Source organism: Thunnus thynnus, chromosome 14 (genome assembly GCF_963924715.1).
Source record: "Thunnus thynnus chromosome 14, fThuThy2.1, whole genome shotgun sequence".
Taxonomy (NCBI): Eukaryota; Metazoa; Chordata; class Actinopteri; order Scombriformes; family Scombridae; genus Thunnus; species Thunnus thynnus.
The window spans coordinates 24,167,299-24,192,138 of NC_089530.1; the positions used below are offsets into that span (position 1 = coordinate 24,167,299).

At 38.5% G+C, this 24,840-nt stretch overlaps 1 protein-coding gene across 2 annotated transcripts in view; it reads left to right on the forward strand.

Moving 5' to 3' along the window:
* The window catches only part of LOC137197313 (pro-neuregulin-3, membrane-bound isoform), a 380,681-nt gene that overhangs the window by 321,508 nt on the left and 34,333 nt on the right, over nt 1-24,840 (forward strand). For both annotated transcript variants that reach the window (XM_067610645.1, XM_067610646.1), the window contains exon 4: nt 12,176-12,199. In XM_067610645.1, the coding sequence (XP_067466746.1) occupies nt 12,176-12,199 (24 nt within the window). The remainder of the gene's footprint in view (nt 1-12,175; nt 12,200-24,840) is intronic.

Sequence of the window (24,840 nt, forward strand, 5' to 3'; positions counted from 1 at the left end):
TTTGACAGATCATTTTCATTTCCCTGGAAGCTGATGAAATGAGAACAAAATTTGAATTTCCCCCACAAACGTGCTTTGATAAGGGAACACATACAGCTTAGAGGTATCCAACCTAACTTTGGGTTTTATTTCTGCAGTCAGTATTATGACAAACCTGCTCAGCAATAAAAGGGGATGCAAGGAAAGGTCAGTTTTTAATAATTTGTTTGAACCTGACACCACAAAAGAATAAGAGGATATGATCTTTAATCTTCCTTTTCAACACTCAGAGTTGAAGACATTTAGAAAGAGGAATCGTGTTTGAGCGGTAAATGGCAGAAGTTGGTGTCTGGATTAGAGTTGAATGAAAAGATAATAAACTCCTTTTTTTAAGCGACTTTCGACAATCGTGCATAAAGAAATCCAGTCTAAAAAGAAGCAGATGATCAAATTCTTGTTTTTTTTTACCAACCAGAATCCAGGGCATCCGCATTACATGGTCGATTTTGAAAGAGGAACCCCGCTGATACTCTTCCTCAACTCTTTATCTTTCTGTTATAACTAGGGCTGTTACTCAAACTCAAACTAGACTTATCACACAGAAGAAATTATTAAAAAAGCACAATATGAAGTAGAAGTAGACAAAGCATGTTGAGGAAAAGTGGGTACACCAAAAATCAAGTCACAAAATAACTTCAAGAATACAGTCATTAAATTGATCTTGAATAAAAAAAAAAACATCCAAATATAAAAAGATGTTATGGAAAGGATGAAGAAAAAGCACTTGATGTAATGTAATGTGTGTGTGTGTGTGTGTGTGTTTGTGTGTGTGTGTGTGTGTGTGAGTGTGTGTGTAGGTTTTAGCCTCAGGGCCAGAGAGAAAGATGCGCTAAGAGATGTAACCCTGATGATGATTGACAGCTCCTTGTAGACGTTCCCACAGTGACTCAGAAGTTGTCACTGACTGTTTATTTCTTTATTTTTTCCTTCCGTGTACACATGATAAACATCGGCCTTTACAGATTGGACCAAATCTAAAGCATACAGAATCCAATCTCAATCCAAATGTTACATTTTTTGGATTTAGCACCAGTGTTTGAACATTGCTCGTTTTTATTAATCGCTCTGAAATTTGTTCTGTACTGCAGACTGAACATATTTTTTTCCTTCCAGCTTTCAAAAAATGTTCATATTTATGAATACACTTCAGGCCCATTTAGGTTCAAGGCTCACAAAAATACCATTAATGTGAAATTTGTCCTTGCGAAGCTCCGAAAGACTCAGCCAATTAATATGAGAGTGAAAATGATTTCAACCCAATAACTCCAAACTAAAGTAAAGTCAGTTAAAAGTAGTCTCATATGGTTAGACCTCTCTCTCTCTCTCTCTCTCTCTCTCTCTCTCTCTCCGTCTCATTTTGTGTCACTTTGCTTTAATGCTGTGCAGCGAGCAGGAAATAATGTGAAGGAGGTTACTGTCAAATGGAGGTGAAGACTGCATTTTCTTTTGGCGAAACACAAAGAACAGGGACAGGGAGTTATCTCTCTCGTGTGTGTGTGTGTGCATTTGCGGATGTCTAATGGACTGAACACCCACCTGGCTCGGTGAATGAATGGCCATAATGCGAGGATGTGGGTAGTTAAGGTTGTAATAAGGGATGAAGTGAAATTAAATTTAAAAAAAATCATTATTCCTTCAAACTCCCTTTCATCAGGCTTTTTTTTTGGGGGGGGGGTTGCTAAGAATATTACTGTATAAAGAGAAGTTTGTCTAAATATGACAGTTTCAGCATTGATTTAAATGAATTCTCAAATATTTTCCTACAGTGGGTGCTAAGAGTAGGCTCAATCCCTTCTTTTGTTTGGTATATTTTGGTTTTAATTCAATTTTATTCGTCTCCTGAACCTAAGTGTGAGCCCAGGGGGCGTATGTGAGAAGCATTTGCATTCATGGATGGTAATTTTTGGCAAGCACGATGGTTGAAAAGGTGTGAAGAATCATGCTGTTAACACACTGGATCTGTGTGAATGCGTCATTTCCTAATTTTTAGCTGGTGGTTAATCTTAAACTTAATGCACTGATGAAGTGAGGCTTCCATACGGGGACGGGGGGACGGTGGATTTGAAACAAGGCAGTTCATCGCAATAGAGGATAGTTGGATAGAGAGAGAAAGCAATTAGGATAAGAGCTAAATGGAAATAAAGAGAGTGAGTCATTCTGCACTGCGAAAAGCAACAAACAAAAAGCCCTAAATTCCTAATATGCTCACAAAAAACAGAATGTAATTTCTATTTCTGCTTCCATTAATGTCTGTTTTATTTATATGCGACCAAACTTCTTTCATAAAACGGTCATATTTAGCCACGTGTGCTCACTTTTTCCTTCCGTGCACTTTTTTACTCTTTATTCTTGGTCTGATTCTGGATTAAATTGGCTTGTCATGTCTCTGCAGCGTACTAGTGTGCGCCTTGCACTATGCTTTGTTACCCTGTGTTTAATGTCGCTGTGCATCATGTTGCTTTACTCTGGGATTGGTTATTGATTTGTTGGATCCTGCTCTAAGTTATAATTTTCTCACATTTTGAGACGGCGGCGGTTACAATGCAAGGTAGTTAGTTTTGTTGGCAGACATGAGATGGCGACATGAACAGAACGAAAAACAAATGGGAATCCAATCTTCTCACCCAAACACAAATCCGGGATGCTAGCTGGCTAATGTGTCACTGATGCAACATAACTACAGCAGTCAAAATTGCTTGTTTTTTTCCAAATTCAAGTTTCAGGCACTTTTACAGTGTTATGAATAACAGGAAAGTCGATATTTGTGTTATTCAATTCATTTTGTATAGGAGATGTTATATATTCAACCAAACTTCTTTTATAAAACTGCCATATTTAGCAACATGTGTGTGCTATTTTCACTTTTTCACCTTTTTTTTGTACCAAAGATCTATATACAGTTCATTATTGGTTTAATGGGGGATTAAACTGGCTTGTTATGTTATCAATAACAGAAAAGTCAATATATTTTTAAAGATTTACTTAATTTTGTATAGGAAATGTCACACAGACAATCTCTATAGTTATCATGTCCACACTCAGCCCTGACATGACATCACCCTAAAGGCTTGTTGCTCTTTGCTGATCTTAGGGTTGCAACTGATGATTATTTTCATTATTGATTAATTTGTTGACTATAATCTTGTTTAATCGACTAGTTGTTTGGTCTTTAAACTGCCAGAAAATGGTGAAAACGTCCTCTAATGTCTTGTTTTGTCCTGACCAACAGTCTGTAGCCTAAAGATATTCAGTTTACCATCATAGAAGACTCAGGAAAGCAAGAAAATATATATTTAAAGAGCTGGAACAAGAGAATTTTACTATTTTTTCTTAAAAAATGACTTAAAATGATCAATTATCAAAACAGTTGGCAATTAATTTTCTGTTGATTGATCGATTAACTGACTAAACTTTGCAGCTTATTTACATATTCAGTAGTAAAGAAACATTAACATTCATTCGGTGTCGTGATTCTGTCCCCCTGATGAATGTCAGTCCATGATTTACTTTCCTTTAGCTCTGATTTGATCTCAACTCCTGAGAAACATATCTGACTCTTTAGAGATTAAATGTTCTCCAGCTATAGTCTCTAACTTCTATCTATCTCTCTGCTGCTGTTCGGTGCTGGGCAGGTTGTGTACATTGAATTTATTAGAGCTTGTTTGCTGAAAACAGCTTCCTGCTGCTGCTGGAAACGAGGTTGATGAGACTGTACAGTAAACCATACAGTAAATATATCACATAACCAAGACAGTGACGTAAAAGAAACTAAACATTTAATAGAGATGCTGTAGTTTCATCATTACATGTGACCCTTTTTACATTACACAGTTGAATCATTGTTAATATGAAAGCATTGATTACAGGAGCATTAAAACACGTGTTTTTCCCTGAAACTCTCCAAGTTGCACCGTTAGTTTTCTCGCACACTCGTGTCGTGTTTACTGTCGGTGGGTTTTGGGGTGTAAGTATCATCCTCCCTGTGTCTGTTGTTTGGACTAGTCTGATTTAGGGATGCAGAGCAGACAGCTCAGATGAAAGAGAGTTTCTGTCAGGTCAGAAGATACTGATACCTTGTTGCCACGGCAACCGCTGCGGGCAAAAACAAAAAAAAAAAGAAAGAATACAAGGGAGAGAGAACAAATGATGAAACGATGAAACGGGTTATTGAAAGATGACATTCAAATTCAACTCTGACTGAGAGCCGATAGATTTTTAAACACTTATTTCTGGGTTTTTTGCACACACAGCTGTTAGTGAGTCAGTCTGTAGTGTGAACAGGATGCTCCTCTCGGCTTCGGTCGGGTATGTGACCTGAAAAAATATATCAGGGAAATTTAGAAAACAACGAAACCACTTTTGGGCAGAATTTCTTTAGCTACTCTTTTTTTTTTTTTGCATATAATTGTGTTTTTCTCTGGTGAGAATGTTTGGAAACAACATTTGTAAAAGCATGAAGGTAGATTAATTTATATCTGCGGGTTGAAAACTTGCCAGCAGAACTAATATGGCTTTGTCAGTGGAGTGGGATGAAACTGCTAGTTCTGATAATAATAACAATAATAATAATAATTTCATTTATTGTATTTCACCGCACAAAAACAAGCTATGATCCCAACGGATATGTACGTGCACCTGTAAAATCTAGTAAACATGAAAATATAGTGTAACAGAGAAGAGGAGAGAGTCAAAGAGAGAAACCCAGACTCTCAGTTGCATCCTATGATTATGTGACTTATCCATATTGAATTTTATCAAGGCTGAACATTCGACAATGCAGTGCCGTTATTTAGTTTCCCTCCGCTCCCTCAGAGCCGCCATCTGTCAAAATATGAATTTAATTCCCGTTCTCTAAAGAGTGCCGAGTGCTAATTGGAAATAGCATGTAGGGTATTCTCTGCTCTGCACACATGGAGAGCGAAGCTATCAGTCAGTCTGAGATGTGAACATGATGCAATCGCTCCTTCATGCCCATCTGTAGAATAATTCATTTTTTATCTGACAGAGGGAAGTAAAAGAGATGAAGATTGTGTGTGTTTGTGTGTGTGTGTGTGTGTGTGTATTTGTGTGAAACAACACAACAGCTTTTTGCACAGGAAAGACGTCTTATGAAGCGCAGCAAGCAAAGAACAAATTGAGGCAGGAGTAGTTGGACGCTGATTTGAGGAGCATGTAAGCCGACTTAATTGTGTATATGGTTAAATTAAGAACATGATTAGAAAGGTCCTCATCAAATGTAGTACAGCAATTAATCCAAACTAGTAAAACAAGCTATAAAAAGAATGAAAATATGTGAAATTCTTTAAATTTTGTATCACTTTAACGTTACATTAAAAGTAAGTTTCTCTAGACATCCAAAAATCATAGATATGTAGTCTTCAAAAAATTAGGATTAACAATTATGATTTCATCATTGCAGTAAGTCCATCTTTGTGTCTCTCTACTCCAGATAGAAAGCCGTTCACACATCCATCATTGCATTCCTGACGTTGTTGCCCTCGTGTCTTTGTATGTCAACTTAAAAACTTTCCTTCTCTGCCTGTTTGTCTGCATTTTGGGTGCTACTTCCTGTCATCAGCATGTCAAAGAAGTCACTAATTTTACAACAAACTGATTACAAAGCACATTTGAGGTTTTGTTGCTCTTTATATGATGGTTTAGGCGCTATAACATTTGGTAAAATCATAAATATCTGCACTTTGGGTTGTGTTTAAAAGGCAACTCCACCGATTTTACACAGTAAAGTCTGTTCACAGGAGTGCTACTGCATATGTGAAAAACATGTGTGGCTCCAGAGGGAGCTGCATGAAATCTGATATATTGTCTCAAGTGAGAGCAATAGTTTGAAAGAAGCGAGGTTACCAGACCTCTGTAGCCCGCTCCTCACCTGTGCTTGAAGCTAGTGGTTCAAGGCTACATTAGCCGCTACTACAATAGCATAACACTCCCGAATCTGTATAGTCAAGTGAATCGAGTCAAGGAGCACTGGGTAATAGGTGCCAGGTTTTGACAAGGAAGAAGAATGCATGGAATAAGAAATGTATCTGGTTCCACTACATTGATTTTGATTCCTTTTTTTTTTTTTAAACTGTCCATCGTGAGTCCGGCGATGTTACAGAGTGCAATGCTGAATCTTGTAAGGGAGCTTTTTTTTTTTTTTTTGTGGCAGATTTTATCTGTAGAGTTCCAGAGAGGAGAGAGTGTTATTTGTTTGCAGTATACTGTTTTATATAATAAATTATGTTCTTGTTGTTTTACCACTGCAGCAGCATATTTGTCAATTTTATTTGTATAGCCCAATATCACAAATCACAAATTTGCCTCAGGGGGCTTTATAGTCTGTACAGAAATACAGAAATACAACATCCTCTTTAAACCCTCAATTCGGATAAGGAAAAACCTTTCGACTGGGGAATAATGGAAAAAAGACCTGAGGATTTTTTGGCTCTGTAGAGGTCAGTGGGGTCAATTATTTGATATCTTATAAGCTCATGTGGGCTGAGCACTTGTATGTATGACACAAAATGAAAGGAATAACTTATAAAATAATATCATGAGCATTCAGCCTTGCGGCACATACTGTACCAGTCAAAAAGTTTCTGTATAATTAGTCACACTGAAGCAACATAATCAGCAATGAAGGCTGACATTTACCTGATTGACAGATAGGATGTGAAGTAGTTCAAGGTAGTCCCGCAGACATGAGCCTCAGCCTGTCAATGAAAACTGCATAATCAATTGTGTTGATGGCTTCGGTTCAGTCAAACAGCATGAGCACTTTCAATCTGCATTCATCAGAAGATAATTAGCAACTCTAAAAGGATTCATTTTTTTGACATTTCTCTTTTTGGCTGGTCCACAGCAGGCCAGCTATGTAAACGTTGACTAAGTGACTGACTGAGTGTCGCCGTTTCCTTGTTTCAAGTTCAAAGCCCTCCAGCGTTTCATACACGGTCCAGCTGTATACTAGGTTTTGACCTTGTTATTGTTATTCGCTCACTTTCACTTTTTCCACTGCTTTGATACAAAAGGTTGCATGTAAAATGGTATTTCTGAACATAGCAGCAAGGCCCCAAACATGGCCACAGCCTTTACAAGAGAAGAACAGACACCGAGCTCGCTATTCTCAGCACATCCCAACCATGTTCCAGACAGGAATAAAAGATGATTTTTGCATAAACTTGCCAAAAGATGTTCTCCATAAACTTTCTTTATGGTCAGAATTGAATAACTGAACCAAGCATCTGTCGTGATTTTACTAAATTAACCAGGGAATTTATATTAAAGTCCAAAATTTAACTAAAAGAATAAACCAGTTTTATGAGGAATACGTTATGTCACCACCGCTAATTTCATAATCATATATTCATGACAAAATATGATACATGCAGTGGCGTTCTTAAATGAGTACAGTCTGTAAATCAGCGGGGTGTGTGTCCCAGCGGAGGTCAGCTAATCTGTCTTCCACTATGAAGTGTAAAGGAAGCACACAAACACACACACACACACACACACACACACATGCAGAGAGACATCCAGCCTATCCTCATCACCATGTGTCGGTCCACAGGGAGGGGAAGTAGGGCGACACGCTACAGACTCCCTGCCACCCACATCTGCCTCCGCTTCAGGCTGCAGACGTGCAAGCACAGGCACACACACACATTTGTGAATATCTACTTTCATATGAAATGCCACATTGGTTTTCTTAGTTTTTTTCATCTGAGTTCCTGTATGGTGTGTGGTTTATTTCCCAAGAAAATTGCAAATGAGAAGGATTAAGAATTTCAACGGGCTTTACAGTCCATTTATGTTAGGTTCGATGTCCACAAAGCAGCTGTGATATACATACAGACATTTGAACAGCACTGGATTGGAATACACTCCATTTGATCCGCAAATTCAGCTGTTGTACGACATTGTCTTCAATATTCACCCCCATTAGGGTTAGAGGTTAAATGCACGGGTTGTATTTCAGTACAAAAATCTCAAGCTAAGAGTAAATTTACTGTGCTGTGCAATTTTGTCTTTTTATATTTAGTACTTCTACTAAATATTTTCATTTTATTCTACTATATTTTATACTTAAACTATATCTCAGAGGAAAATATTCTCCACTACATTTATGTACTAGTTAGTAGTTACTTTATAGATTAAGATTGTAAATATAAAACCTATAATGACTTTACAAAATATGATATTATTACAGTATGGAGCAGTATATAAATTACTTAGCTCCACCTCCACCATCTACTACATTAAAATGTTGCTTGCATGTGTAATGCACCAGTAACAATAATCCAAATAATCTTATTCCATTCAATTTGACAGTATCACATTTTCTGTATCAGCTTGTTCCAGCTGTTGAATGCAGCTACTGTGTATGATGTTTGTGAAATATTCAAATGCAACACATATTCGGTATCTTTGAAAACTTTGGGATTTCTACTAGGATTTAAAATAAAGTTATAGGGATTTGGCTGAACATCATGTGTTTGTAATGACTAGGAGTAACAGTTTTATTGCTACTTTTATATCAGTAGTTGGTCTGAATACTACACTTACATGACTGTTGAAAGTGAAACCTTTATTCACAGGGGAAATAATTGTGGTACTGTAAAATTCACCTCATACCACTCCACCACACCATATCCGAGTCAGTCATCTTTGTGCCTCTCTTTGGTAAATCTTTTGTGGTGGAAAATACATTTATATCCCTTCTTGTGAAAATGTATTTCCCATTTTGTGGAAAGTTTTAGGAGTCCAGCCTCTTTGGGATTCAGCTGTGGCATCTCCAGTGGTAACTGTTGGCCAACTTGTGATTCAAAGGCCATCAGTTCCCACAAAGCATATTTAACATATGACACTTTGTAGGCCCTTCCATCCAAAGTGGTTTACAGTAGCAGGAGTGCATACATCTTGAGTATGGGTGGCCCCAATGGGAGCAGAAGCTCATATCCTGACAGTGCTGGTGCTGATATATAGGCTCGAGCCACCAAGCTACCGAGAAAATGAAATCCCTAACCTTGGCAGCTTTAGTGCTAGGCTCTACTCATTGAGCTCCATGGGAAATTGAGTTTCTAACCCTGGCAGAAGCAGCGCTCATAGCTCTACCCAAAGGGCTGCAAAACTGCAGAATTTTAACAGATAGATAACACTGTCATTTCCTTTCGGCTCTGTAGAGGTCAATGGTGTCATCCAGGCTAAAAATGAATATGCTTTTGCTTTTGTATATGCTTTTGTATATATTTATTATAAAGGCTTCTAAATAAAAATATCGATCAAATAGGATATGAAGATAAAAATCTTTTCATAAAAAGAAAACTACTAGCTCCTTCAACTGAGCTGGAAATTAAATCAAGTTTTGTGTATCATTGAAAGTCCATAATTTATTTAGCGATACAGTTTATATTCAATATCCAAAAAATACCATAACAATGAAATTACCACTAGATCTACGGTAATATTTTAAGTTTTGATTAGTGTTTGAGGGTTAATTTGGGGGGAAATTTTCACAAAATTAACTCAAGGTCATATTTTTAGCTTTCTCAACCACATCTCACATAGATTATTATTTTCGTTAAGGTTTTGGGTTTAGGGTTTTGCTTACTGTAATTTAAAAACTCCTGATTGACTCTACATTTATATGTTGTATTTTATATGCATATGAAATGAAAAGTTTTGAAATGAAAAGAAAAATTTATTATAAAGGTCCTTCAATATTATGTTACTTTCCAGGAAATTTCATGTGTAATTTGCGGGTACTTAACGGTTCATTTTTAGGGTATTTTACAGAGGGTAGTGCAATTTGGTACAAATTTTAAGAGAAAACAGAAAAAAGGTGTTTTAGTTGGTAAGTGCTGATTCATTATATCTGTTCATAAGTAATTGGTAATTTGCAAAAATTGTTAATAGAATTCTGGCCTCTTAACTGTTTAACTGACAGGAAAATATACTAGTTTTCAGCGTGTAGTTTTATGTGTCAAACTACATATTAGCCCATTAGGTTGTTTCTTAAAATATCTATACTGAGCACATTTCCAATAACCCTTTCAAAGAAATGTCCTAATAATTAACAGTTTCACAGCAGCAACTTTAGGAAAATATTGAAAAAACCTAATACGCTAACATAGCATTTGACATTAAAAAGTACACACTGAGATTTAAGCATTTCCTGTCAGTAAAGAATTGTCAAGAATCTAATTTATCAAGATTTTTTGGCCAAATTGCACCACTCTCTCTGTACAGTGCCTTATAAATTAACGGGTTAATAATGCCTGCATGTTTCTCTGAAATTTCCAGGAAATTAGTATAAAATTAATGAACCTGTAAAATAAAGCGTTGCCGGCATTTTTTATTGTATTATTTTGTTCTGAGAAGTGTTTTAACCTCCCAACCTTAACATTTAACCCACCTAAAGCTTCAGTTGCTGTTTAGCTCATCCAATGTGTTCTACATTGTTATGAATGTATAGTAGCGAGGACTTTCTTTGCAGCGCACAGTCAAACTGTATGTTCCAATATTTGGCAAAACCTGAATGTTGATCATTCAGAAAGCTAGAGTAAGAGAGTAGAGAGTAGCAAGAGAGTAGAGTAGAAAGAGAGTAGAGTGTAGTAAGAGAGTAGAGTGTAGTAAGAGAGTAGAGTGTAGTAAGAGTGTAGCGTTTATCTTGTTCATCTCCTCCTGTCTCACATCGCGGGCGTTTTTGAAGGGTGAAATCAAAAAGGCAGTGGAGAAAGGTCTCCGGGTCATTGGTAAAGTGAAAAATGATTCGCTTACATCCGTGCTAACATTGCTCGATAAGATTGGGGGCAGATTGGACAGAGCTTTTCGCATTAGAAAGACCAGCTCACCCACTCTAAGATGTAGGGCAGGGCCACTGAGGAGATAAAGTCACTGTCAGTGAGGTAAAAGCCAGCGGTGACACTGCACACATCAGCACTTCCTCCGTTTTTTTTTTTCCCAACAGTCACCACGAGGAACAGGAGTACGAGTCCGTCACTGTAGAGATTATGGCTGCACTTTATTTAAACAAATAGTTTTTTGGTTCGTTCGGTTTTTTCAGTGTAATAAAGCAGGATCTTGATTTTTATGGATGAAACAATAAGAATTTTCACTAATACTAGTACAGATTCATACTGTAGTAAACAGAAATAGTGAAAATTTATTAATAACTGTAGATAAAAACAATCATTCAAATATATCTAATGTTAATTTTTGCATTAAAAATAACCGCCTCTGTCCTTTCTATGAGTTGAGTAAAAAGACTCTGCAATGATCAATTTTAGATGTGTCAATAGAAACATACCAGCTCTGCTCTGCCCCTTTACTGTACACTTGGCTGGAAAATTGCTACAAAAAAAATTTATTGTGGCTTTAATGTCACTGTTTATGGTACAAAAATGACCTCCAACCTCTTGTTTCCCTGATACGATTTACAGACATGCTTTCACATTTATGCTGTTCAGGCATCGAGGATGCACGGGCCAGTACGTTGTTTGTTCAACTTAATGTGTGTTTTTTTAAATAAGCAACAATCAAAGTATACAATACGTTAAAAAATCCCTCACTATTATGATGAGTTTATCACTTAAAACCATAATAATCAGAGAGACAACACATATTTACAACTGAACCACACCCACTTCCAACCAGTGATAACAGCTCAAACGAAACAAAAAATGCAGAAATCTATTATTTGAAATAACCAAAAGTTCTCCTCCTAACTTAAACATGGAGGACTTCACTGCTCGTAGTGAGGAGTTATTTGAGAGAGTAGTTGTTCAGGGCTTTTAAAGCATAAGGTTAGAATTAGGTCATGGTTAGGGTTAGGGAATGCATACTGTAGGGTCCACAGAAATGCAGTAGTGCATTGTATGTGTGTTTGCATGTGTGTGTGTGTGTGTGTGTGTCACGTCTGGTAACATCACTAGCATGTGCCTTCTGACTCCATGTGACAACGGATATAATACCAATGCAGCAGCTTACATGAAAGAACAACAAGTCAGTGATGATCTGGCTATGCGCTGTGACACAATGCTAACGCACACTATTGTTAATAATAACTTTGATTTCTCTCTGTCTCCCTCCCTCGCCCCTTCTCTCCCTCCCCCCGTCCCTGCTGCCTGAATAACAGACCACTTGGGCATCGAGTTTATGGGTAAGGAAGCTTTTCTTGTCTTGCATCTGCATGAATCATGATTGTAAACATCACAGGGCTTCATGTTGGATCAACACCATGCTGTGTGATTACTTACATACAGTGCATGCATCGTTCATGACACCCATCAAATGGCACATGTGGATGTGTCTAATCACATATGGCATCATTATGTCATTTTGCAGGGAGACGACAAAGCTGTGGCGCAAACAAATGGCATCTATATGAATGTACATCCACAGATTCACGACCATCGACCTCACTTCACACGCTTCTTTGAAACATTAGCTGCTGTCTTTATCCCTCTCTCTACTCTCTCCACACATATGTATTTATACATCTTTTATTTTCCGCACCATCTCCATCTTTATGCTTTCTTTCTCTCCCTTGCTTTCTCTCTCTTTCTTTTTCCTCTCTCTCACAATTGCTTATGAAGTGTCCCTTCAGAATACCAATGTGCTGCAGTCTCCTTGGAAACAGTGAGAAGAGAGAGGCGGGCAGGGTACAGTGAGGGAGTTTTTATGATGTTGGCACTGTTACCAAATACACTCCTCATTAGTATGTGTGTGTGTATATGTGTGCACTTGCATGGCACATGTTCAAATGTGTGTTTCTAAAGGCCTTAGTTTCTACTTATGTGAGTTTGATGAGATTCTTCCAATGATTGTGTGTTGAGTGTTCGTGTGTTTTTTCCCGTGCACATGCCCGTGAGGCTGTGCAGGGTGGATGCCAGCGGCTCCTCCTCTTCGTTGCCAAGCTCCTCTCTCCTGTTCTTGGCTCTCCTCGCAGGCTGTATGTCGGGTATCACAGCTGAGGACGCTAGTTAACGACACGCAGGCTTGTTGTTAACTAGAGCCCCTCACTCTCTCAGTTGGTATAATTTGGGAACTTTCCACGCAGACAGGTGGGAAAAGCAACGGATCATCTACATAAAAAATGGCCTCCCCCTAGTTTGAAATGACTGCTGCTACATTCTCAAACTAAAATTTCACAAAAACAAGCAGCGCCAGGCTTCTTCTTCTGTTCCGTGACCACTGCTTTTGCAGTTAAACGAACAAAGCTTATTTCAGGAAACTTGCTGAGACTATGCAAACTTGGCAGTGACAGATGATCTTTTCCACAGAGCTATCTCGCAGGTTTCCCCCATTTATATTCAGCGAGAGGTTTTATGCCTCTGCAACATTGTTCAGGCTGCCACATTTTCTTTGCATAGCTAACATCTCTGTTCCTGCCAATGTCTTCACCAGCATTGTGTTAAGCGGCGCACAGATAGATAAGCACCTCCCACACTCAACTCCTGGTTTGTCAATATCTGTGGCTTTGGAGGACAGAATGTGAGGTTTCCATACAGATCTACTGAAAGTCTTCCATTGCAGTCCTTGCTATTAATCCAGTTAAGTATTCAGAATGTTTTACAAGTGGGGGGAAAAAGATTTTTAAGGCCTAAAATGTCTGGATAGAGATAAATGGTGTTGTTCCTTCCAAGGACTTCACATGTCTGTTAATAGTAACTGATGCTATGTTAGTATTTGAGAGGACAGTTGATATTATTTCAGTCCTTGCATCAAGGAATTGGCCATTTATATAAAACGGCTACACCTTTAGATGTGGAGGAAGATGATCATACATAACATATAATCATAGTAAAGTCAATAAAGTAAAAAGCTTTGCACATCAGGAGGACGTTGGGGTGGTAGAGGGTGCCGCAGCAGCAAACGGCATTGGCATGAACAAATCAGCAGAGCAGTCAGCGAGGTGTGACATGATATAAATGCCGCCATGTATGCCTGTATGACTATAATTGGATGTTACTAATCAGCTTCCAGCCAATGAAGTGACAGATGAGACACTAATGCTGAAGCATGTATTAAGCTGTTATTACAAACCAGACATCGGTGTTCCATTTTTATTTTTTTTATTTTGGTCGTCCTTGTACTAAGCTAATTGCTGAGATCTGGGAACATGGCGAGACTGCTAAAGAGAAGTCAGACGGGACAAGAAATACAACACAAGTCATAAGATGATCAGACAGGTTAGCAACCTTCACATCAGCCAAACATATTTATAAGAGAAATGGTGAAATTATTACTGAACCAATCACAGACTGACATGATTCAACTTTAACCTACCGCATTTGCACAGTTTTCTTGTGCAATGGAGAATTATTATTCTTAATATTTTACATTCAGTGTGACTCTTTGTCAATTTTACCTCCAAATAAAGTAATTCTGTCTAGTTTACAACCTCAAATTTTGTTGTTACAATGTGGCTATGTTCCCAGAGCTCAACAATTATTTTGGTGAGTACAAAGTTATTATAACCATTATGAATGATGGCCAAACCCCAAACCTTATTGGCAGGGGCAGATTTAGGGCCTAAGGCCAACACAGGCATGGGGTCCTCCCTTTTTCAACACTTATTTATCTAAGAAAGACCCACTTGTAACTTCTTCTCTTCACCAGTCTTCACACAGCAATGATGTCCGGACATCTTAAAAAGAAAGAACACGACAAAACATATTCAGTTTAACAAATGCACACACTATGAATCTTATTTTCAAAACTTTATTGTCCATTCACAGGGAAGATCTGTCATTACTTGTCATTATTTATCCTGGTTTTCCAGCAGGTTCTCTGATAGAATCTCCTTGCTGGATCTGCTTACTGCTGCCCAAATTAGTTGTTTATGGTCTTCTGTCTCCTATCTTATGTTACTAAAGTGAGAAGATAACACACAACACAATACAAGGTCAATTATGAACATAATATACCAATAAAACATTTACCTTTTCTCTGTATCTTATCTCCCTTTCCCTTGAATGTATTTTTTAATTTACATTGATTAAGTTTGTCTTGCTTTCTCTCTGTAATCAACTCAGTTTTAGTGTGTGAGGAGCATATAACGGCAATAATGGGCTGTATTGTTGCGTCTAGAGTAATCAGATCCATGATGGATCTCTTTCATAGATTCCTGGAAGTTGTGGTACGTCATTGCCATGAGGCTATATTGTGTATGGCTGGGAGGCATAGTGTAGATGGCCAATGTTAAAATTTGACCTTGCAAGCCTTAGCCTCAGCAAATCTTACCATCAGTAATTCCATATCCAGTGACTTCCTGATTTCATGCCCGATGGAGAGAAAAGTAAGTGCAGACAGTCTTTCCTGTGACACAGTTGACCTGAGGTGTGTTTTAATGAGTTTCAGTGATGACCCATCTATAGCTGTGATCTATAGCTGTGTTTGTTTGTAGTTTCTGTGATAGATTGTGCCAGATATCCATGTTTGTGATGTGTTCAGCAGACTTCTCATGCTGTCTCATGTGGGCTGAAAGATTTTTCCAGCTATTGAACCCATCCCCACTTAGCTGAGTGCTCAGTTTCCAAACAGGCAGCAACAAAAGCACATAACACAGTCCTTTTTTCACTGTACACAAGCCAGGACCTGCTTATCTTTTCTCCACTCATCAAATAGTTATTTGTAAATCTTTGCCTCTCTTGATTTTTTTGGAAAAATTCTGTCCTTGACCTGTACTGGCCCTCTCTGCGCTATAGAGCAGCATTCTTTGTCTGACAGCTGTTTCCGCCAGAGTGCTGGGTCATCTTCAAGTGTAACACACTGATTAAGGTGACTGCTAGTTGTTGATTATTATCTGTATCACCATGTTTGTTAAAGCCATTGTTGCCATGGAGAGTGAACGCAGCAGTTCTTTTGTCATCTCCAATCGAAGGATCCTGTAAGTTTGTTTTGCATGTAGCAGCAGCATCGCTTGAGCAACCTGGGCCAGCAGCAATGGGTTATCATTGACAGGATTTGAGTCAATTGAGTATTTGAGTCGTGCATGCATGAGCGGATCTGCCATCTTGGACAGCTAGGTATGGCAACACCACTTGGACAAATCACATGTTGTCACTACAGGATCTGAGTCTGTCAGTACACAATCTGAGTGTCAACCGTGGATTTTATGTGCGTTTTTCACAGCATATGAGTTATTACATAAACATTTTTTGAGCATATTGGGGTTTATTGGTTTTTGTTTCGTCTAGTTCTGTTCAGCTCTGTTTGCCTGTTCATGACCATCCACGATTAAAGGAGATTTTTTCCATCTAATCTGCGTTCTGGTCTCTGTGTTTGGGTCCGCTCTGCTTCCCCAACCTGACACCATATAAACATTAATCAGCTTTATGCAATTCAGACTTTTGGATCCATCAGCTTGTATGTCTAATATAGCAATTTAAATTTGCTGAAGATGTATTGAAAAAGAAAATCACTACAATGGTTGAACATGACTGTAAAGAAAATAAGTTAAACTGGTGATGTAATTTGGAATATCCTTTGCAGTACATGCAAGTAAACGCTAACATTTACTGTATATGTATTATTTTGGCATTGGGTTTAAACAAAATACTCCGTCTCATCCCATGGTAGACATTTTCAACTCTCTACCCATAGCCCCATGCATGATTTATAGAGAATCAACCGCCCCTCTTCAACAGAGTAGAGAATTAGAGAAGAAGTGTCTGAAGGTTGTGATCTCTTCACCCGGGACGTCACCCACCCAAGACTTAATAAAAACGCAGAATATATTCAAGAATTTTTGAATTCTGTCTTCCTCTTAATACACTTTTTATATTGCTTGGTAAAGAAGGGGAAGAAAAATTCACTTTATCTAGTCAGTCAGTCATGTGGGCATCAATATTTCCTTTCCATCAGAGCTCTGACTGGAAGATGTTCCACCTTGTTGTAAATCAATGTTAGAGCAAAGTGTTAGAGGAAGCTATTTTTGGGACAGGATGGATTTTAAGTCATGTTGATTTTCAATTTCCGTTTGGAGGGCCTAAGATGTGTTTGTGCAGGAAGGATGCAGTTTGGAAAATTACGGCAAAGATGAACAGAACTCGATGGACACGTTTGTGATTGTGTTGTTTTTACATATATCTTGACAGCAGTGATAGGATTTAATGGCATGTGTGTCAATCAGTTGTCTCTTAAATTTGCAGGTGAGGTACAAAAAAAAGTTCGCATTTCACTCTGCTCGACTTTGACAACTTTAGGGACTGAAACGCATCGCGACTGCAAAACATAAGGCCTTTGCTGCTCAATGTCAAAGAAGAGAAAGGAGATGAGTAACAGGAGTGAAGAAAGACAGACAGACGTAACGCAGAGGGAGAAGTAGCAATCACTGCGGTGTCTTCCCAGAGACCACTTTTCAATCAAATATCATCAGAATTTCTATTTTTTTTCATTTACTGGGATTATTTGGGAATGAGTGTTGAGTTTTTGTGGGAACAGTTTGGTTCTTTGCATATTAATTGCTACTGCTGCTGCCAGAAACATAAAACGCAATATCATCTGTGCAAATTGGGTGCAAAATAACGATCTTATACACCAATTTTGGTGATTTTTAGATGAGGTTGGGTTGCAGTGTATGATTAATTCAGAGCTGTGCCTTCATTTTTGTGAAACTGTAGCTTTCCAGTGCATAGAAAGTAAAGCAGATTTTAAGAGAATTTTAAACATTTCAAACTTTGAAAAACTTGTAGTTGCTACAGCACCACTATCAGGAGTATTTCCCCCATATTTGAGTACACGTTGTTTGGGACCGGACTGGCAATTCCATAGCTTTTAGCCAATGGGAAGTCCATTTTAATAAGTCAAGCATTCAATCATAAAGGACACAAAGCACCAGACAACAAAAGTTAACCAAAGCTCTGCATAATTTTAAAGGCAAAGTTAAAAATCAGACACGCAACACTGGGACATTAACAGTTAGTTCTGCATGTCCTAAAGTTAAAAATAACCTTTGAGTGGAACCTAAAGTTTAAATTCTGGGGGCATTTATTCAGCGCAGACCACAGGACACCCAACAGCTTTACTCCCTGGAAGAAACTTGAGGTTTGAAGTATAAGACATGGCCAGCTGCGGTGAATGCCTCAAAAAACAAACAGTAGATTTCGAAATCAATTCTAAACCACATTGGAGTAAAAACAAGTTAGCACATCATGGTCGGTCTCTCTCTTTTTGGGTGCCAGTGAGAAGCCGAACAGAAGGATTTTCAGCAAGCTGCAGGTAGGACACTATCACTATATAACAAGTTGCAAAAGCCTCAGTAGGAAATAAAGGTGAGGATAACTTTCTGCAGACCATTGGGCAAGAAAATAGAATAACAATGAAATAAGAAAATGACCAGCAAAAACAATCGCCACAGTCTCCTGACTATATTCAGTATGTAAATGGACGAATAAAGCCATCCGAGTAATAGAGGAAAAGGCTGTGACGAGCCAAGAGAGAGCATGCTTACTCTAGCAGGGCAGACCTGCATAAATAAAGGTTTTATCCACCATTTGCAGTCTGCACATGAAGAGTCTAACGCTCAGGGCTGTGAGGCAATCGTTTGAGAATCCCGTCCCTCTCTGTCTGCGTCCTCAGATCTTTACTCGCACTTGTTATGTCATTCCTCTCATTCATCCCTTTCAGCTGCTCTTGGGTGTAGACAGAGAGATATAACATACAGAACAGAGGTGGTATCTGACCTATAAATCCAAGCCTGGACCAATCAGAATCCACAATGGTCTAGCCGGAGGTTGGTTTGAGCATTTTCAAGTCTAAATGTGACAAAGTTTGACCCACAAAGTTGCCATTAAGAGAATCTTCTGGTTTAAAGAGTAAAAAAAAACCCTCAAACTCACTGTAAGTAAAATATAAATATAGTTAGGTGTATAAGATATGATTCAATAGCTGAAACAAGATAAACTTTTGATAATACAAATATTAAATTAGCTATAATCTACTGTATATGTTTTTATAATAGCAATGTATCAAAATGACTCGTATTGATGAACCTACAGACAATCATCAGCAGCTCCCCTCGGCTTTACTGTTTAGCTGTCAGGCTGCAACTTTACTGTTTTGGTTCACTCTCAGTGCTCTCATAGCGTCGTTTTGGGCCACGGCAGGCAGCTGTTTTCAGAGAAGAAGCTCTATAAACTCAATGTACTCTACCTGCTCAGCACCAAACGGCAAACAGACACAGTTAGCTGTAGACTAGCTGGTGAACATAGTGGAGTGTTTAGCAGCTAAAGAGCCAGATATTTCCCTCAGGGGTTGGGAGAGAGCATAAACAGAGCTAAAATAGAGTGAATATTGGACTAACATTCACCAGGTGGACAGAAACACGACTCCAAATGAATGATAATGTTGCTCCGTAACTGCTGGATGTGGAAATAAGCAACTGTTTGCTAACAAGTTCAACATATCAATTTACAAAGTGATGATATGTCAGTGTTGTGTTTGTTTCCCTTGCCCCAAGTGGACAAAAAAACAGTTAATGCAGATTTAAGTACAAGATAAATAGAATAAGTTATTGAACAGTCTAGAATAGTTGTATGATTCAATGAATAATACAAAACAGGACAGTTTAATGTGACTGTAAATCCCTACACACAACTAGAAACTCTCTGTGTCCCTGCAGAAATGCTGAGTTTGTAATGAAAGCTCACTGTATTATAGCTGCCTTTATATTAGAGCAACATGATTGTTTATGATGAATTGCACATTTAATTGCAGTTCAGTTAAACTTGTGGAAATGAAAACTACTGCCATTTCAATAATGAAACACCATAACGAGCCTAGTTGTAAGAAACATATTTTAAAGACGATATCTTTATTTTTAAGCAGCTGTGAGCTGGTCCTCGGGTTGATAGTATTTGATCTGTTTGAAGGCTGCAAATCTTGGCACAACTGGAAACCTTACTGATCTGAAATAACATTATGATTAGCTTCATTAGGTTCAGACTATCTGTAGTTTACATAGTACTATGATAGTGCAACAGTCAGCCAAAACGGACTCAAACCTGAACTCATTTTCAAACCACCATGCACCCGAATTCTGCAACCTTGAACCAAATCCAATGTGCTGCCAATAAACATTAAACTTTACTGCCCTCAAACTAGAGGCCACAGTGTAATTCATAATTGTACAAATGCAACACAATTTAATAAACCTTAAGCTAATATCTGCAACAGACCTTGACAGTGTCAGTGCCTGCCAGCAGTCTGACTCGTCCATATGTCCAAAACATTAGATAAAAATCCTTCAGTGACTCACAAACCTGGCGCTGCTGGTCATTAATCACTTAAGTAAGGGTGAGATAACGCTTATCATAAACCACTTCTAAAATTAAATGTTGCACAGAAGAGCAAAATATGCATGTTCTCAAGCTGATAGTGATGGAAGTATATATACTGGAGTACTGCCAAGTGCATTTTTGTTTCCTCTGTTTCAGTTTATATGTCATGAACCACACCATGCAGACTTAAGCCCTCTTCACCAGGGCTCAGAGTCAGCATGCCTGAGAGACACGCTGCCAAAATACCATCTCAACCTGTCATCAGACTTCAGTCACCTCGGTGTATGTCTGTGCGGTGATAACTGTGTTTGACTGTACTGTAATTATATCCTTGTGTGCTCGATAGCTTAGGTGTGCGGTTTTATGATTACAGAGATTGACTCCTAGATTTTACAGTAAAGAACTTGTCATGGATGTTAATTATTGCTTGAGGCTATGAGGCGCAACAAGGGGGGGCCTGTTTTTAAGATATTCATCTCTGGGATTTCTGCCTTCACGACTGTACAATTGACATCAATCGTAGCAGACAGTATTTCCAAAGAAAACTGTACACTGTGGTCTGTAGATTATCCAGACTAACCGGGACATACAGTATGTTTCTGGAGAGACACATTGGAGTCCAGAGTTGCAGCTTATGGTCAGTGCTATCTTTTCTGTTTGGAGCTAAGATCTTCCAAATAAGGAGTGTTGGGTGTTGCCTTTAACACTCTGGAAACACGCCCTGCTACCTCGGATTGAAGCTAACGCTAGCTTACTGGGAACACCAAGCAACAATGACTTCAAATCTTATTAACTGAGCAATAATTTCCACAATGACCAGCAGCACACTTATTAGAGGGCCTGTATTTAGCAATTTAGACCATAATGACTCACTGAAGAAGAATATTGACTTGGTATTTCTTGAGAGAAGTTGACGCTTTTTGAATGGGAATCAGTTGGAGCCACAGATTCTTTGGAACCAACATCTAGCGGCCGTCGATGGCACTTTAAGGTACTTCTGCATTTGCTTCAGTCACTTGGGTTGAACTGACCTTTTTAACATAGTTTGACACATGGATGGATGGATGGATGGATGGATGCAGCTCTGTCAATAGTCAGAAAGAGAGGTTTCTTGCCTTTCTTTTTATCAGTTGTTTGAATAATTTGAGACATTAAATGATAGGCCCATGTGTTGTATCAGCACTATAAGCAAGTACTACTGTATATGTTATGTGTTTGGGTATTACTGTATATCAAACTTGACAAGTCATAAATAGCGCACTAAAGGCAATAAAGGCTAAAGGCTTTCATCTTTATTTTATACAAAGCTGCTTCAAGGGTATTTCATCACTTATTCCTTCACGTATTGATTCCTCTCTCTCTTTCCAGCTCACCTGTATGGAAACACAGCTGCTGTAAAACACATTCTGACTGTATATGATTACATATGTACGAAAAGGTCACAGAAACACTTCTATATCGCTGCTGTTACTGCCTTTAGAGTAAAATATTAATCATGTTTTTCTATAATGCTGCTGTAAATAAGTGACCAGCAGGGCTCTGCAGGGCAGAGAACTGGAGGTTTGAAGTGGAAATACAGTAAATAGAAGATGTGACCTCATGGCCCCATAGATGGAACACGAACATGCTTTCCCTCTCTTGAGCCGTATGATTTATTCACATCAAGAGAGTGTGTTTACAGTAGGTGTGTCCAAACAGGACTGCGGGGGGGTAGGAGGAAGTTGAAGTACTGCTTATCCATGGCAACGTATTTAGATGGCCTCACACCAAGCATGCTGCATGCATTTATAGCATATTAGTCTGACTGTATGTGATTCGCTGTATAACATCAATAACTTTTACCCACTAAGATGACAGTTTCCTTCAGATCAGCACTGCAGACAGAGCAAGATGAAGTCATCCAGAGTTGGAATTTCGATATTTCCCCGCTCTATTCTTGTCCCAGTCTTTCCTCTGTTTCCATCTAAATCCCGAACATCATCTTTTATTAAAAAAACAAAAATCTGTTTCCTTCAGCTTTTTGTTCACAGTCTCAAAATAGCATCTTTTCCACCTCAGCCAAGCATAGAAAACACTTATTTGAAGTGTGTGCATGTGTGTGTGTGTGTATTTTGTTTCGTTTTAGACATTTCTGGCATTTTTCCTGGATGGATGAAAACTTTCAGTCTCTTCTCTTCTTGTGCTGATTCAAGTCCAACAAAATACATTGTTTAATCGCCCTCCAGAACGACACATATATGTTTTTATTCTTAAAACTAACGCCCTTATTGGCAGGAAGACATCATTTTTCAGTGTCATCCAAAACCGTTACTATTCACCACTGCAAAAAATACCACTATGACTGAGTTTTAGTTAGGTTTAGCCACGAAAACCACTTGGTTACAGTTACAAAATGATAAAGGTTTGGGTTAAAATAACATATTCGCTTAGGTAAGGGAATGATCATGGTCATGGTGAAAAGAACTTTGTGAGCAAACAATACATCAATCCGGAGAGACATAGTGAATGAGGTAAAGATAATTATTTATTATAACAGGTGATGTAATGGTAATTAAGTCTTGGTCAGGAAAGTCTTTGGCGCTTAGACTCTACAGGGAAATTATTAATCGAGGTGCATCAGCCCTGAGAGCAGCAGCATAATAAAGTCCAGACAATGGTGGCGGTGGTGGTGGCTGATGACTTCTGCTGAGACAGATAAGGCTGATGAGGCTGATGTAGTGATGAAACTGATGAATCTGCGGAGACTAGATGGTGATGGTGAAGTGGAGGGGCGCGCATATCGGCAGCATTAAAGACAGAGAGAGAAACATTTAAAAAGATGATGGGCTAACAATGGAGGCGTGTTGCTGTGCAATCGGATAGATGTGAACAGCTGATGTGAACAGCTGATCGCTCAGTTGACAGCCCAAGACAATAACAGGAGGATAAAACGAGAACTATAACTACAGGCCTGTGCATGCCATATCGCTAAAGCTCAATTAAATATTGGTAATTTGCAAAAACAAATATCTGTTTCTATAGTTAAAGGGGTCATATCGTGCTTGTTCTGATTTTCTGTCATTTTTATACTGTTACGATGTAGGATGTGTAAGGTCCAAAACTTGAGATTAAGATATGTAAAAATGCTGCCTGACAGTCAAAAACCTGTTCAGCCTGCTCAGAATACTTTGTTTGAAAAGTTTACTCTACTTCCTTCTCGTGATGATGTCAGATAATTCACACATGCCCACAAATGGACGTCCACTCTGTAGCCTTTAGCCCCTTTTCCACTACACGGTACCGGCTCAACTCAACTCGACTCTACTTGCCCTTTTTGGTTTTCCATTAGGCAAAACTTGTGGATAGTACCCTGTACCTCTTATATGGTACCTACTTTGTTGGTATCACCTCTATTGAGGTTGCAAGCAAGCAGAGCTGATACTAAAAGGTGACGTGAAAACACTGAAGTCCACCTGATTGGTCAGTTATTTCTCTCATACTGCTTCTCTCTACCGCTGCTCCTCTCTCCTCGCCTGACCACCGCCACACTGTGTCTCTCTTGCTCGCTTGTGCTCCTCAACTAAAAAATGACAGCCATGTTGGAAACACAGCAATCACACATGAGGAAAAAACAACACAGAATCGTCCTGTTGTTCTTTGTATTTAATGAATGAATGAAAAGGAGAAATACAGAGGAGGAAAATAAAACTAAGAGCATCTGAAAATAAGTTTTATTGTTCTCATTCACAGGCTTTTCTTTCAACCATCGCGTGGTCTCTCTTGCGCATTCATTCGCTCTCTCTCTCTGTTTCTCTCTCCTTTTTTAAAACGAGTCGGGAAGCCGACAACAAAGCCTTTACTTTCAACATCAAAGAAGAGAAATGTCCTCGCCTTGTCCTAAACTGGTCCTAAATCGATACACGAGCGCTTCCTTGTTTTACCAATGAAGCGGTACATAAGTTGAAGCAGCTGCACTGTGTGTGTGTTTGAGTAGTAACTGTCATCACTGCAGACTGTAATGGAAAACGAAATCGAGAAAAGTTCCCAGCACCAAAAGCGAGTAGAGTCGAGTAGAGTACGGTTGAGTCGAGGTGATATCATGTAATGGAAAAACGGCATTTGTTGCTGAGGTTTTTGCTTAGGTTGTTCATGTTGTCCACTTATATATTTTGGATCAGATTTGGGCTGGAACATAATAATAATAATAATAAGAAGAAGAAGAAGCAACTTTATTTGTATTGCACCTTTCATACAAGAAATGCAGCTCAAAGTGCTTTACAGCAAAGAAATGACATGCACCGAGTGCTTTACATGAAAATAGACGAAAATAAAAACATGTTAAAAACATTAATGTAAGATAAGATATAAATAAAACCCACTTGATGTACATAAGTGTGAAGCAGAGTTGCAAAAAAGAATTTCAGGCCTATATCAGGAAAGTCATTGTTAGTTAAAGGCTAAAGATAAGTTTTTAGCTTTCTTTTTAAAATATTTATCGAGCTGGCCTCCCTCATATCTATCGATAGTGTGTTCCATA